The following is a 16,651-nucleotide window of genomic DNA, read 5'->3' on the forward strand; positions in this document are numbered from 1 at the left end:
TCAACTAAGAATTGTATTGTAACCAACCTTAAACACTAATTGCTAAGGTGTTTAAATCGATCCACAAATTCGCACAACTCTAATCAATAATCTATAAATCTTACAGTATCATTTATCTTATTTAAATTTTATCATTAATAATTTTTTTAATCTTTCGTTTAATTATTTATTTATTTTAACGTGTTTCATTGAAGTTGGAGTCTCTAATAATGCCTGAAAAATGCCTCTTTTATATATATAGATTTTTTATACAAATCAATTCCTCTTCTCCGGTATTAGAATTATTTTTTCATTTTCCGGCGGAAAAGTCATTTTCCCCTTCATTTTTCACTTTGCTAAGATGTTAAATTACTATTCTACCTATTTACTGTTATCCTTTAAAATGGCGAATTTATACCCGATTCTACTTCGTACATGGTGCATGATTTTAGTGAATTAACAATAAACTTTGTTCATTTAGTATTGGAAGAGGTTTGGAGTTGACCAACGGTTATGGAAAATGAGTGGTGATGTAGGGATTATGTTATAACTTATAAGTAAGGGTAAATTGATCAGATTATAAAAATAAATTTAGTTCCAATAATAAGGTATTGATTTGTATAAAACTTGTTTTAAATGAGTTATTTGAATATAAAATATTATAATAGAGAGTTATTTTATAATTTACTCTACTCTCCTAAATCAAGTTGAAGATCAAGTATTGACCCAAAAAATTGTATAAAAATTGAATCACGATCGAACACCGACAGGCAACTAGGCAAGTGACTCTTTTAATTTGGACCCATCAAAATCAAAGGACGAACACAAACCAGAAAAATCTGAATTATTTTGGTGGTCCTTCAATGGCGGACAACAACGAAGACGACGACGAAGGTTTTACCTTCGGCGATTTTGTCTTCGCTCATCCTCAACCTCCACCTCCGCCCATCAATGGCGTCTCTCTATCTCCCCATAATGTCCACCCCTTTATCTCCAATTCCAATCCGGCCCACCCGTCTCATAACCGGGTCGATCCGGACCCTTTTGTGTTCAGTAAGCCCAAGGGCGCCTTGCCTTTATCATTATTTGGACAAATTGAAGTTGAAGATAACGATTTTGATGTTGCAAAAAGTGGAAAAATTGATCATCTTCTTAATTATGGGTTTAATTTTAATTATAATAATAATAATACTAATGGTGGTAAATCAAATGGTGGGGTTGATCCGAACTTGGAGATCGTATCTGGTAACGGGTCGAGTTTAAATTTTATTAATGGTGGTGATCATGGTGATGATGATGATGATGATGGTGATGATGATTGGGAATTCATGGATGCGGTTTCTGGGAATGGTGATGTTGTGCAACAGAATATACAGGTGATGATCAAAAGTTTTAACTTTTTGTATTTTTTTTTTTTTAAAGAATGTCAATTGAAGTTTGTAAATCTTGTACTCCATATCTTTTGGGTGTCTATAGGCTACTGTCCACAATACCTCCGTCTTAACCAATAGGCTAAGATATCTTCGATATTGATGAATTAGTATTGATTATGATTGTGTGTTGCTAGGGTAATGGAGGTTCTGGTGTGATCTCTGGAGTTGGAGTTGAGAAAGTGGTGGTGGTGCCACTTGAACACCAGGCAGGTATTGCTGCTAAATTTAATCATCCTAATATTTATTTAGGATTACGCAAAATCTCATTATTTGAGACCGTCTTAAACTTAAGACCACCTCTTCCGATACCATGTGGGTCGTTTAATGACGGCTATAAATTCTATGTTCTAAGCTTGAGACCATCACTTTTTTCCACTCTTTTTTTCTCTTTAGTACTAAGAATAGTTCACTGAATAATTGTTAATGGTAATCTCAAACAAGTCCTGGGAACATGTAACCTCTAGATCATGGCAAGTTCTTATTTCATACTCCCAAGTAATTTGAGTACTTTATGGCGGTCTTGGGAGTTCTTTAGCTATTTTGATTAGAAATACTGGTACTGATCATTTTAGAAGGTACTCAAGTTAATGGCTTGATCATTATTGGATGAAACCGAAGTATATATCTGTGTGTGTGCGCATGCGCACGTGTTTGCTTTTTCATGATTGAATTGGGCGTGTGTGGGTATACTATTGAGAGGAACTATTTTTTTGGCTTTTCTTGAATCATTGTAGAGTACTTTCAGGGCTTGCTTGTTTGGATTGGGGGATCTAGAGGGAAAGGGAGGGGAGGGAGGCGGGTATGAAGACGGAGAGATACAAATCCCTTATTTGGTTAACTAGGAGATGGTGGGAATGGAGGGGGGATGAAACGGAGAATCCATCTTCCCTCTTCAAAGCCTAATCAAAATCCTTTTAACATAGGAAAGATTTAGAAGGAAACTCTCATGCTTCATTCCCTTTCCCTTCCGTCCCCATTTCCTCTCTCCTATTGTTGTATCCTTCCCTCTCTTTCCTTCCCCTCCAAATCCCTTTATCCAAGCAAAGGGGGTTAGTATTTATGCCTTAGAGTGAAGCTGCATCCGATGATATATTTTTGTTTAATAAAAGATTTTTGAATTTGTTGGGAGTGCACAAGGACGGGGCACACTTTTTTCTTCTTCTTTTTTTCTTTTGTAAACTTATCTAGTTTACGTTATTTGATAGGGCAGAATGCATCCAATTCAACTGAGCTCAAGCCTGGCTTCGGTGGTTTCTCTATTCAACCTGATGACCTATTTGCAGCATTCCCTAAGGATATGAATAAATCCAGTGAAAAGGATGTTATGTTTGATGGTTTTCTTGGCGCTGGAGATATAGGTAATAGAAGTGTTAGTGCTAGTAATTCAATCAAGCATAAGTCTGGTTCGAGCAGCTCCCTTCCTCAATCAAATTATGTATTTGTGGATTCACTTGTGGCTGGTAATAGATCCAGTGAGATAGATGTTGGTTTATCAAACGGTGTAAGAACTAATGGTTTCACATGGGATGCTTTTAGCGGAAGTGAAAAGATCGTAAATGGAGGTGAAATTAGTGGCACATCTGAAATTTCTGTTGAGCACGAGCCTCGTTCAAGGAGTGTTTTTCCTCACTTTGACAATTTATTTGCAGCACCACTTAAAGCTGACAACAAATCTAGTGAAACGGATTTTGAATTCAAGCCAACAACTGTCACGATAAGTAGTTTAGGGTTTGATGCTTTTCCCGAAGTAAAGGAGATTCATAATAGAAGTACACTAAGTGCTACCAGTTCAAGTTCAGCTGAGCAAAAGCCTGATTCAAGCAGTTTTCTTTTCCCATCCAATAATTTATTTGAGGTTACTCAAGGAGCTGTTAATGAATCAAGCGAAATGTTTGCTGGATTCAAGAATACCTCATCAATAAGTAATGGTTTCATGTTTGATGCTTTTCCTGAAGTCGAATCCGGTGGTAATGAAAAAGAATTAAGTGCTGCCATGGCTGCCTCAACAGCTAACAGTGATGATGATTTTGATGACTTTGGTGATTTTATAGATGCATCTCAAGAAGTTAAAACGGGGGAACAGGTGAGTATATGTTTTGATTTTGATTAAACAATTGTCAATCAATGTCGTGTAGCAACTTATTTTTCATCAACTTTTGGTCTAAAGCAGAAGCTAGTGATCCCCTCTCCCTCACATGACAGTTAAAGAATGGGAAAATCACAGATACATGGCAGTTGTTTTTTTCTTGCATGGTTTATTTTCATTTGTGTTGCTTCTTCCATGATTCTGTTTCTATTGGAGCCAAAGACCCGCTCATCTTTGTGATGCATTACGATCTTATGACTCACTAAACAGGTAAACAGGCTATTTCTTTAAAAAAATAAAATTGTGAAGCAGGTCATTCAGTGCAATTCTCGACTCAGTTTTCATCATGAGTCGTTCACAAGCAGCCTCTCTATCTTTTTAACATTGGGGCTAAGGTTGCATATATCCAACCCTCCTTACCCCACCATTTGCCAGGCTGGGGGGAATTTTATTGTTGTTATTGTATCTTGTTTTATTTGTATCGTTTTTAGTTTTTGTTTCCATAGAAGAAAGAAGTCTTGTGTCTCTGGCAATATCGCTTTTGAAGTACAAATGTACTTGTGACGCCACCAGCCGTTCAATTTCTTGTTGGCCACCATTTTCTTGTTGACGATGGTTTTGTTTCTGTGCTGATATGGATCACCATTCAAGAAGCGACACAACTGACGAGTGTGTGTTTAGCCTAGAACCAAAGACTTTCTTAATGCATTATTTATTGTTGATGATGGTTTTGTTTCTCTACTCATATGAATCATCATTGAAGATGAGGGAGGCAGATTTAAAGACTGTTGTTGGTGTTTAGCCTATAACTGAAGACTTTTTAATGCATTATTTATTTGGTGTGGGATGAGGATCTCAATTAATCTCATGTTAGATGTTATGGTCACTTTATTTGGTCCAGATGAATCTTCACATGACGGGATGAATGTGATTATTGACAGTTTCTGGTCTAAGTTTTCATTTTTGTTCGTATGTCATCTTGTAGGATAAGCCGTCACTAAGATTAAATAGTAAAGAAGCCCTGCCTTTGTCCCTTTTTGGTGATAGTACCGAAGAAACCAGTGAGACTTTGAATCATTCAAATGAATTGTTTCACAAACAAACCTCCAACCCTGGAAATGGCTTCAGTGGCCAGGGTTCAGTGGTTTCCATCCATGATCTAATAACAAATTTGTACAGTCAAGCACAGAGTATTCAGTCAGTTGGTTCCAAAGTTGAGCTAGCTGAAGATGGGGTGCATAACATCCAAGAAAAAGAGTCGCCTTCGTTGGATGAGGATGATGAATGGGATAGCAATTTCTGGGAGTTTAAAGGCTCTTTTCGAGAAGCTGGAGTTGAAGAGCAGCCATCTAGTGCTATTCCAGGAAGTGTTGCTCAGATACAACTTGAAGTATCCCAGAATGTTCAAGATTATATTCATCTTTATACTGCATTGAGGAATTCCCTGTGCTCTTTACTTTCATGTCAAGTTGATGAATTACAGGTTAGTGTTATATTTTTTCTTCTTTTCCATAACTATTAGTGAGATGAAATTTCAAACTAATTGTGAATTTGCCTTACTGTTAGAAAGCTCGATGCCTGGATACCGAAAATTGTATAGCAGAGGTACCAGAAACGCTCGATAATGAAATTCAGGTTAGTAATTTGTTTTTCCTCTCCTTCAAAGGCAATCAGCTCACTGTCTCTTAGTCTGCATTATTGTGCTCATCATAATCTGGATCTCATCCTTCGCAGAATGCACGCAAATTACTCAAAGAAGGTGTGGTCTCCCATAGTGTTTCAGAAAAATATCTGGATAAGAGCAGTTGTCTGAATGAGGTTGTCAAGATTCTGGAGGAACCAAAGTTTAAAATTATTGAGTCAGAGTTCTCAGTATCAAAAAAATTGGAATTGGTATGATTCCTCAGCTTTCACGAAATTATAAAAACGTTCCTCTCATCGTTGTGCTGAATCTGTGTTGTTTTCTACGGATTATTTTTTTTCTCTCTCTTTTCCGTAAAAAGGAACAGTACATTGTTGCTGCTGTTCTTTCTTATTTTCAATTATTCCGTTACAATGTAGTAAATGAAAATTTACGTTAAATATACAATCTTTTTTGTGAATTTTTTTGTTGGTTGTGGCTTGATTCATTTTTTACAATTGTATTTAGGCAGCCAACGACTGGAGGGTTACTGCCGACCTTTTGAGACATGCTATATCAATTCTGAAAAGTCTATCCCTAGGATCAGCTGATGAGCAATGTTGCTATGCTTCTACTTGGTCTAATATCATTGGTGTCTGTGCTCAAGAGTTGAGAAGTGGTGCCGTGATCTGGAAGAGGGCATCAGAGATGAAAGTGAAGCACCAGGTTTTATTAGATTCCCGAGGTATGGAGTCTCTGTAATTTTGACTGCTGGACAATGTATAACAGATGTATGTCTAAAACTATTGTGCCCTAATGAATATACCTGGCTACTTCAGGTCAGAATCACATTCAAGCTCTTGGAGAAATTTATAAGGCTGTTGAACTCTTGGGGTTGTCAGCCAAAGTTTACAAGGCATGGATGCTCTTCAGCGTGTCAGATTCATCACGGTTTGTGGGTCTTTTGAATGAGTGTCGTGATTTATGGTCAAGCTCGGGGTTGGAGGAAACCCTACAAAGTTTATCAGATTATATTGGTGATGGATGTGATGAACCCGCGAAGGCACTACTTGCCTCCATCAAGAATATTCGTGATTTTGATGTGCTTCCTGTGTATGAATGTGTTTTTGGTCAGCCCAAGTCTATTTGTGAGTTATCCCTATTGCCTCAAGAAATGCTTCCAGGTAAAGAATTTTTAGTATTAGTCTTCTTCAAGCTCAAAAAGAATATTGTTTTATCATTGATGACACTGGACTGTTTGTGAGAAGGGGGATAAGGGTGGTTACCTTGGTAATTTTAATGCTAGTGTCAGATTTGAGACGGTAACAATTAACGTCACCTATAGTGGTCGAGGTGCATCAACCAATTAACTCCTTGATTTGGTAATGTGTCAACAAACTTGGCTCGTAGAGTCATTGAGAGTGGGAGTCATGATTGGGTGTGACGTCTATCAGCAATAAAACTGGCGTTACGCTTCCTTGGAAAAAAACTAGGGAGTAGAAAGGAGTCATCAAACGTATGTATTAGGTGTAACTTCGTTCTTCTGTGGTGAATGTACTAGTATTTGCATGTTATAAAACTTCGTTATTTGGATAGTAGTATATCGAATGTCTCTTGTGTTCGACTCGGGGGTTTGCATATGGTATTGCGTTGCCAGTTTCTTAGTATTATATCCAAGCATTATTGATTTAAAAACAGTCCTTTTTTTTGTTTTGGAATGGCAGTCTTTTTTTATGATACTAATCTTACCCAAAAAATCTGCTGTGTGTATCCTTTGAACCAGAGTTGGAAACAGTTACGTGGAATGGAGCGCCCTACTTTCTTCGTTTGGCAAATCTGTGGGCTAATCTGATTAGCTTCGAGCCTCCTCAATTGCCGCATGTGCAAGTCAACTAAGGGAGTATAAATTCCAAAATGCTTTCTTAAAATGGTCGTGATCCTGCATTAACCCTTCTCACATTTTGGGCCTCAAACCGCTGTACCCATGTGAGAGGTCTAATTTCTGATGCCGATGCATGGATTGTTGGGGTCTGTCGAAGTATCGAAGATATAGGCGCTGGCTTCCCAGCCTATTTATATATATGCTACGGCACTACTGAGGTTTCTGAGTTAGGCAAATTTATGAAGATGAAACCTGATTCTCGTCAATGATGTTCAGTTCTTATATTGTTATTTATTAGACTCGAGTTTACCATTCTTTTGTACCAATCTGTAACATAGTGTCCAGGTATAGAGATATGCACAAGGACGGGTTACATTAAGAACCAAATGTTCCCAGAAAGAGTATTTGTATGAACGCGCACATAATTTTGATTTGGTTATATAGATTTCTCAGTTTGCATTTTCAGCTCAAAGAACGGAATGATCAATGGTATTAAATTTGCTTTTCTCGTTTGCAATTGTTGAAAGCATTCCAAATCGGAGTGGCTTGGGTTGTTTGGTTCATGTTTGACATACTGTTGTTGTATTGTCGGTTTCACAAATTCTCAAATAAATTGGTGTATAACGTAACAGCCACATAACGCTTGTGCACTTCATTTATTACTATCATTATATAAGGTCCAGAAGCGATACTATGAATCTGGTGAGCCGTATAACTGCCCTACAAACTATGACCCTCCTTTTTTTCTTCTTTTTTTTTTGCTGTCAGTAAACGATGAACTATTGTCCAATGTTCCTTGTACGGAAAGTCAGCGAAAAGCAAAACCTTGTGTATAGCATAATTTTTCAGGGTTCAGACAATTCAAACACAGACAAGAACTAATTGCAAGATCTGATACATATTTCAGCGATTACAAATTCTTGTTTCAGACGGACCATTTTATAGTTAAATGTAACCACAATGGTATAGGCAATGTTACAGCTTATGGTAACTGGTTTTTCAATAGTGGTCACATTTAACTGTAAAATGGTTACAAAATCCCGTCTTATTATTTCAGACCAAAAAGACTCGTTTGAAGCAAGGCACACTATTCTGCAATTATAGTAAAGTAAAACGATTCTAAAATGGGGTAAGACAGAATTAGTGACGAGGAGTAACACAACCGTCAGAAATCCAAGGTCTCCAACCATTTGGTGTAATACTCACAGGTTACGGGGGAGACAATGCCATTAGGATCACACTGGTTAATGTGAGTGCAAGCGCCACAAGGTATCGAAGCCAAAGCACCCGTCTTCTTCTGCTTCAATCTGGGCTTATAACATTCTGAACCAAATGGAAAGGAAACAAATTCCCCCAACCCATTGCTCTTCACTTTAAAAATCACATTCTCCAAACACAAAGTATCGAGTATTTGCTTGACCTGTTCAATTTTCATCTCAAACTGAAGAGCACCAGACTTCTTCATAGCATTCAAAATTCCGTCAGCAGTCATCACCTTATGTCTATTAATGAGACTTTTACACACCTTCCTTAAACTCTCGATCATATCAGTATCAAACACTCCGTCCTGATACCACACACCGCCAGTCAAATCACTCGAGGGCTCAAACTCCGTAGCCATGAGCTTCTTCTTGTTCCGCCCTGTAGCGTTAACATCAGGCACCTCTTTGATCAAACCCCTGCCTTTAAGGAACTTAACACACTTGTCAACTGGAATGCTCTTCAACTCTTTCTTAATACTCCACAGCCATATCCCCATATTGCCCGTGCTATGAATTAGCTCGAACGTGGACTTCTCCTCTGGGGCTAGCTCCTTTGCATTTGAACCAGGCCGTTGTCGCTTCATACCCGCTGTAACTCCCCTAAAACTCATCACTTCTACCAGACACTATCAACTAATGCAGACAACAGCAACCAATTAGCCAACAAGTAAGACAATTCTATTCAAACATTTTTTTTACGACATAGCGAACAAGTATCGACTGTTCTCCTTGGTAACACGCGCTCCAATCCAATCCATTGATATGTATAAATATTTCAGCACGTAGTATTGTAATTTAAATTATCTTAGACGGGTAAACGAGTAATTTGCTTTGTTAGGAGTTTTCTTACACGCTTTTTGTCACCATGTAAAGTATCATGCATAAAACAAACGAATAGAAATCGATTAGATTCAACATGATGGAGTATATACAAGTTTACAACATCAAAAAATAATAATGGAATTTTATGTATCACGTCATCGTACACACAAATTAACGAGAATATTATAATTCGGTGATCAAACAATATTTTCGACTAAACAATTTTAATTAGTATCAACATGGAGTAATCTGAAATTCACAAAAAAAAAAAAAAAGAGAATGGAAAAATAATCACCTGATTTCAAATTTTCTGCATATAGAATTGTAATTGTAATTGTAATTATGGGCTCTTAGCGTGTACAACCTTGATTTTATTGCGTTCAATCTTTTTAGGGTTTTCGGTGATATTTGTCAGTTGAATTGCCATGCGCATTTTAATTGAGGAAAATAATGTATCCAACTTCACTAATTGTTGTATAAGACTAATCTTATAAAAAGACGGGCCCATTTTATCATAAGCCCAAACTTCCTTCATAAATTCATATACCCGCTTTGACTCTTTCGTTTCCCATTTCGTTTCCCTTTTGCTGCATGAATGCAGCACTCTTCCTGCTACCCGAAAATTCATCCTTGATTTTGTCCACCATCTGTCTCACATCCTCGGGCCTCGGTGATCCTACTCCATACAACCAGCAGTCCTTCTCCGTATTTACTCTCATCATAACACAGTGAATTCTTAAGATATTATGTTTTCAAATCCCCTATTTACTAAATGAATAGGAGTCTCTACGTTTTTTCCCGCCTAACATTATAACATGTAAAAAAATATACTTTAAAATCATTGCTATAATTAAATATATATTACACTTAAATCATTGCTATAATTAAATATATGTCACGCATAAATGAATAATGTCACTGTAAAATATACTGTAAGAATATAAAAAATATAATCTAAAATTATTGCTATAATTAAATATATGTTACACCTAAATCATTGCTAAAATTAAATATATGTCACACCTAAAACAATAATGTCACCGTAAAATATGATGTAAACATATATAACAAAGGAATTTTCAATCATTGTTGTAAAAATATATGTCAAAAGGAATTCTCTATCTACTAAGAGAATAGGCATTCTGAAAATTTTTCCCGCCAAAGTACACCGACTCAAATATGGAAATAAATGTTTCTTTCATTAATTAAATCTTTTCATCAAATTAATATTCTTTTCATCAAACTGTAATAATTTCAATCAACTCTAAATTATACATCTTTAATTAAAATAAAATAACATAGCTACCAAATTATAAACAAATAAAAAAATCTTTCATTTGTGCTATTAACAGAGAAGTATTTGGCTCATCTTATTATGTACAAAACTAAACTATAAACGATTATTATTAATTTCGCGACAAAAAAGGAAATTTATTATAATAATTTGATAAAATCGAGAAAATAAAATCTCTGACTTTAATGTATAAAAAAATTCATTAGATACATATTTCATACTACGTAACATCCCCTATCCCCCCATTTACTAAAAGAATAGATGTACCCTCCAAAAAGCATCTTTCTAAATCAGGAAGCTATTGATAATTTAATTGTATTTACTAAATAAAGAAATTAATAATTATAATAATGTATTTTATTATATAATTCTTTACATTAAAATTAATCTTTTAATCAAATAATGTATTTTATTCTATTCATACTATGTATAAACAAAACTATAAATTATTTTGATTACTTTCTAAAGAAAACAAATTTAGAGAATTTATAAATTGGAATCATTAGCTTTGTGGTATAAAAAATACCTTTTTTTTAAAAAAAAAATCAGCACATTACTCAATTTTCTTGAATTAATTTCCAGTTTTAATTTTTTTCGCTTTAAACAAAATACAATAACGAGAAAAATGAACAATTAATGAGATAAAACTATTATTTAACAGATCAATTTTACTCAGTTTTCTTGAATAATTTTACAGTTCAATTTTTTTCTCATATCAAAATATAATGACATAAAATATGAAAAATTAATGAGGTGTTAATTTAGTCTGATTAAGTAATACAAATAAAAACTCTATAAATACCGCGCATTCATTGCGCGGGATCTAAACTTGTTACATATTATTAGGATATTAGGCCTATTAGGGTCGGCTATCGTCTAGGGTTTAGAGTATATATATATATATATATATATATATATATATAGAGAGAGAGAGAGAGAGAGAGAGAGAGAGAGAGAGAGAGAGAGAGAGAGAGAGAGAGAGAGAGAGAGAGAGAGAGAGAGAGAGAGAAGTTCAAATGAGTCCACCTAAAATGGTGAGTCCCATGAGTCCTAATCCTAGCCATTAGATCATTTAAGAGGTCGTTTGGTTCGCTAAGGGAATTGAAGTTCCAAGGAATTAAGAGATCCCATGATTTTATAAATCACATGAAATGGGAAAAAGTTGTTTGGTTGGAATGTGGGAAATGAATTCCACAGGAATTTTCACTTACCTAGGGGGACCTAGGTAAGCAACTTCCCACATCATGGAGGAATTGGAGTTCCTATGGAACTTCAATTCATGTGATTTGGGGCAAACAAACAACTCCCCCATTTTGCAAATCCCATGAATTACAATTCATGTGTTTTAGAATGGGTAACCAAACAACCTCTAAGATTGTAACTTTAATCTATGATTGTAACTTTAGTTCTTTAAGATTGTAACTTTAGTATTTAAGGTGATTTTGTAAATTTATTTGATTTTTGAATATAACTTTAATGTTTTACGAGTGAAACTTTAATGCTAAAAATTGTAACTTTAATTTATTTAGGCTATTTATAATATAAAAAATTGAATTTATGTAATAATGTAATTATAACTAATATTTATTTAATTTCACTGATTTATGAATGTAACTTTAATGTTTTACGAGTGAAACTTTAATGCTTAAAAGTGAAACTTTAATTTTTTTAAGTGATTTTTAAATATAAAAAATTGAATTTATGTAATAATGTAATTTTAATTAAAATTTATGTAATTTTACCAATTTTTGACTGAAATTTTAATGTTTTACGAGTGAAACTTTAATGCTTAAAAGTGAAACTTTAATCTTTTTAAGTCATTTTTAAATATAAAAAATTAAATTTATGTAATAGTATAATTTTGATTAAAATTTATGTAATTTCACCAATTTTTGACTAAAACTTTAATGTTTTACAAGTAAAACTTTAATCATATACGAGTGTAACTTTAATGTTATAAGTGTAACTTTTAATTTCTTTAGGCCATTTTCATCATGTAATTATGTAAAGACTTATGTAATTTTACCGATTTATGAGTGGAACTTTAATTATATACGAGTGAAACTTTAATTGTATACGAGTGGAACTTTAATTCTTAACGAGTCATTTTATATATAAAAAAATTATACGAGTGGAACTTTAATTGTATACGAGTGAAACTTTAATTGTATACGAGTGAAACTTTAATAGACGATATGTGTAACATTAATCGATCCACCGTCATCGACACCGATAACCACCACTGCCACCAATTAATAACAACCACCTCATCTGTCGCACATCTGCCCCACCATTACCTTCACCAACCACCAACAACCACCACCACGACCACGTTGCAACAACCACCACGCACCCCACCAAATCCAGGAAAAAAGGAGAAAGGTCACCATATATCAACACCACCACGACCACCACCTTCTCTCCACTTTCGCCACCAACACCACCAACCAAATCTGAAAAAAAAAAGAGAAAGGAGGGAGATAGGCGGCAGAACCACCACCACACGACTAACCCACTCCAAACCACCACAGCACCACCGGAACAGATACCACCCAAATATGAAAAAAAAAATTAAAAAAAGGAGAAGGAGAGGCGGCGTGAATAATGTTGTCCAAATGCAACCAACAACACACGACCACCACCACCATATATCTAAAAAAAAAAGAGAAAGGAGAACGGAAAGAGACGGCAGCCACCAACACCCCCACCTGACCCCCATAGCACCACGACAAACAACCACCGCGGCCTAACAAACACAACGACAATAAAAGAGGCGGAATTTCTAAATTCAAAATTCGAAAATAAGAATGGCGGGATTTCAGAAACGTAAGAGAGGGAGGCGACGAGTGGTGGGATGCGCATGCTGGTGGTGGCGGCAGTGGGATTCGGCGTGGCAGTGGTGGTTGTTGTGGTTGTTGTCGGCGTGTGGCTGTTGTTGTTGTCGTGGTGTCGGGTGGTGGCCGAGGGAGACAGAAGAGGAGAGAAGGGAGAAGACGAAGGAGTGGCTGTTGGTGGTGCGTGGTGGCAGCATTGTGTGTGCGTGGTGGCAGCAGGACGAAGAGAGGAAGAGAGAGGTAGAGAGAGAAGAGGGAGTTAGAGAGGGAGAGTGATGAGTGAATGAATGAGTGGATGTGTGTGAATTAGGGTTTTATGTTTTCAGATCTAATCTTGGCCCTTGATTTTGTTTTAATCTTGACCATTCATTCTCTTAATCTAATGGTTAGGATGAGGACTCATGGACTCACCTAATCTAAGGGGACTCATTTGAACCTAATTCTCTCTCTCTCTCTCTCTCTCTCTCTATATATATATATATATATATATATATATATATATATATATATATATATATATATATATATAGTATTAGGTTCAAGAAAGTCCATGTCTTACACATGAGTTCATAAGTCCTCCTTATAGCCCTTGGATGAAGAAAATGAAAGGCTGAGATTTACACAAAAAAAGGAGATTAAAGCTAACAAAACCCACTCTCTCACTACCACACTAATTAATCCTAATTATTCACTAATTTAATATATATACCTTTTTCCTCCCACCTACTTATCTCTCATCCACACAATATCATTTCACACTCTCTCTCAAAACCTCTCTCAAAATCCCTAAAATTAAAAACCCTAAAAAGTGAAAAAAATGACCCTCTACCTTCCCCCAACCCCGCCGGCCACCACCACCCACATCCCCGCCTGCAGCCACCGACCACAACTCCCTCAACCGACCACCCCACTCCTCTCTCATCCCCCACCAGCCGACACCCACCAACCCACACCCACCAGCCGACACACCACAACCCACACCCACCACCTACTCACAACCCAACGACACACCACAACCCACACCCACAACCCGCACCTCCAGCCGACAACAACAACAACAACAACAATACCGGATCCCGACAACAAAACCCATGCTCCGCCTCTTTCTCTGCCGCCACCCTCCTATTTCCCTCCCTCCTCCGCTCCGCCGCACCTCTAGTTTTACCTTTTTTTTTTTCGTCGTTTTCCAAATCTGAAGTGTCTTGTTTTTTTTTTTTTCGTTTTCGTATATATTTCTTTAGATTATAAGTTTCTTAAATGTCGATGATGGTGTTGTTGTGTTTTATTATAAATTATATTTTGATTTTAATATTAAATTCATTCAATATGAAATAGTTTTTTTTTTTTAAAGTTTCAGATCTAGTTGTTCTTGATGTTCTTCTCATTATTTTTAAAATTTTGTCTAAATTTTTGAAAGAAATGGTGATTTTTGCCCTTTTTGTTTTAGATATATTTTTTAGATCTAGTTATGAAAATGTTAGATCTACTATTTCGGATCTGTTTTTTTTTTTCCTTTTTACTCCCATATTTTTTTTTATATTTTTTTTGTCTTAGTACATGCAATTTTTTTTTTCGGATGGTAGTATGACACTAAAATTACACTTTTTTGTTGTTGTTAGAATTACACTTTTTTTTTGTTAAAATTACACTTTTTTCTGTTAAAATTATACTTTTTTCTGCTAGAATAACACTTTTTTCGGCTAAAATTACACTTTTTCTACTAAAATTACACTTTTTGTTGTTGTTAGAATGACACTTTTTTTGTTAAAATTACACTTTTTGTTGTTGGAATTACACTTTTCTCCAATAAAATTACACTTTTTTCTATTAAAATTATACTTTTTTCTGGTAGAATAACACTTTTTTCTGCTAGAATAATACTTTTTTCGGCTAAAATTACACTTTTTTGTTGTTAGAATTACACTTTTTGTTGTTAGAATAACACTTTTTTCGGCTAAAATTACACTTTTTGTTGTTAGAATTACACTTTTTTTTGTTAAAATTATACTTTTTTTTGCTAGAATAACACTTTTTTCGGCTAAAATTACACTTTTTGTTGTTAGAATTACACTTTTTTTGGTTAGAATTACACTTACCTCTATTGGACTAATGTTACACTCTCCATGGACTTGGTCATATTCTCATATTCTCATTGGACTAATGTTACACTCTCAGTGGACTAAAATTACATTCTCAAGGACTGAAATTATACTTTTATGGACTAAAATTACACTTTTCTGGACTAAAATTACATTCTCCTTGACTAAAAATAACAATCTCATTGGACTGAAATGACACTTACCTGGACTAAAATAACACTTTTTGTCATTAAAATAACACTCGTAAAATGCTAAATTACAATAACTTGTGATAAAATGACAAAAATTCAAAATATTATTCGTTAAAATCACTCGGAAAAGATTGAAGTTAAACTTGTAAAACGCTAAATTCTCGAAAATATTTCTTAAAATTACACTTTTTGCCGTTAGAATTACACTCGTAAAATCCTAAAATGTCGAAAACTTGTCTCGAAAAAAAAAAAACGAAACAGTCGAAAACTTGTCTCGAAAAAAAAAAAAAAAACGAAAAAAACCGAAACAGGATAAATGTTAACAAAATTTTCATAAACTTTGAAGTATAAGACAAAATATGGTGTTAATTGTGTATGATAATGAATTAGTGAATGTATTATTAAAACTAGAGAGAGAAGTGAATTAATTAGTGTTAAGTGTGTTTTTTTGCTTTCAATCTCAACCTTCCACCATGCATGATCCAAGGGTTGTGGGAGGGACTTATGGACTCAAAAAAAAAAGGGACTTAGAAGAACTTTGCTCTCACTCTCTCTCTCTCTCTCTCTCTCTCTCTATATATATATATATATATATATATATATATGGGTGTTGATTTTCGCTGTACGCATTTTACTCATTACAGTACACAATTGACAAGTTTACCCCTTTCATTAGTCAATTTTTTTTTTTTGAAAAAAAAGAGGGAAATCATGTAGTACATCGCACCTTCCCACATACCACCAACCAAGACCTACCCCAGACCACATACCACCAACCACAGGCACAACGCCGACCCCACACACCCATGACCCACCATCACCAAACCCCCACCTTCACCTTTTCCATTGCCGGCGACCCCACTGCACCCCTCCACCGGCAATCCCGCCCCCTCTCTTCACTAGTAACACCACCCTTTTTCTTCGCCAGCGAACACACTCCCACCGAACCCAAGCCTGGCCTGCTGGCGTCCATCAAATACGACAGCCACCCTTATGCCGCCTTTCTACCTGTCGTCCATCGCCAATCCGCCAACACCCAATATCTCATAATCAAAACCAAAACCCAAATTAAATGATAAATCTTACAAACACACGAATAAATTCATTAATTTGATTAGTGATTTGTAATTGATGAATCAAATGCATAT

At 35.4% G+C, this 16,651-nt stretch overlaps 2 protein-coding genes across 4 annotated transcripts; one reads left to right on the forward strand and one right to left on the reverse strand.

Moving 5' to 3' along the window:
* The first annotated feature begins 684 nt into the window (after positions 1-684).
* On the forward strand, positions 685-7,473 carry LOC141647321 (uncharacterized). Of its 3 annotated transcripts, none has more exons than XM_074455456.1 (9): positions 685-1,355; positions 1,547-1,622; positions 2,618-3,495; positions 4,484-4,981; positions 5,065-5,133; positions 5,233-5,391; positions 5,648-5,864; positions 5,959-6,303; positions 6,903-7,473. In XM_074455456.1, the coding sequence occupies exons 1-9, from the start codon at positions 843-845 to the stop codon at positions 7,013-7,015; spliced, it is 2,868 nt and encodes a 955-aa protein (XP_074311557.1). In that variant the 5' UTR covers positions 685-842; the 3' UTR covers positions 7,016-7,473. The 3 variants fall into 3 exon arrangements, with proteins under 3 accessions (XP_074311557.1, XP_074311558.1, XP_074311559.1); XM_074455457.1 differs by having other exon boundaries at positions 755-1,355; positions 1,547-1,618; positions 2,623-3,495; XM_074455458.1 differs by lacking the exon at positions 1,547-1,622 and having other exon boundaries at positions 755-1,355; positions 2,623-3,495.
* Positions 7,474-7,809: 336 nt separating this feature from the next.
* Positions 7,810-9,492, reverse strand: LOC141645971 (uncharacterized). Its single transcript, XM_074454113.1, has 2 exons — positions 9,381-9,492; positions 7,810-8,896 (listed from the first exon to the last, which is right to left on the reverse strand). The coding sequence occupies exon 2, from the start codon at positions 8,872-8,874 to the stop codon at positions 8,167-8,169; it is 708 nt and encodes a 235-aa protein (XP_074310214.1). The 5' UTR covers positions 8,875-8,896; positions 9,381-9,492; the 3' UTR covers positions 7,810-8,166.
* Positions 9,493-16,651: the final 7,159 nt, after the last annotated feature.

Source organism: Silene latifolia, chromosome 3, assembly GCF_048544455.1.
Source record: "Silene latifolia isolate original U9 population chromosome 3, ASM4854445v1, whole genome shotgun sequence".
In the NCBI taxonomy this organism is placed as follows: Eukaryota; Viridiplantae; Streptophyta; class Magnoliopsida; order Caryophyllales; family Caryophyllaceae; genus Silene; species Silene latifolia.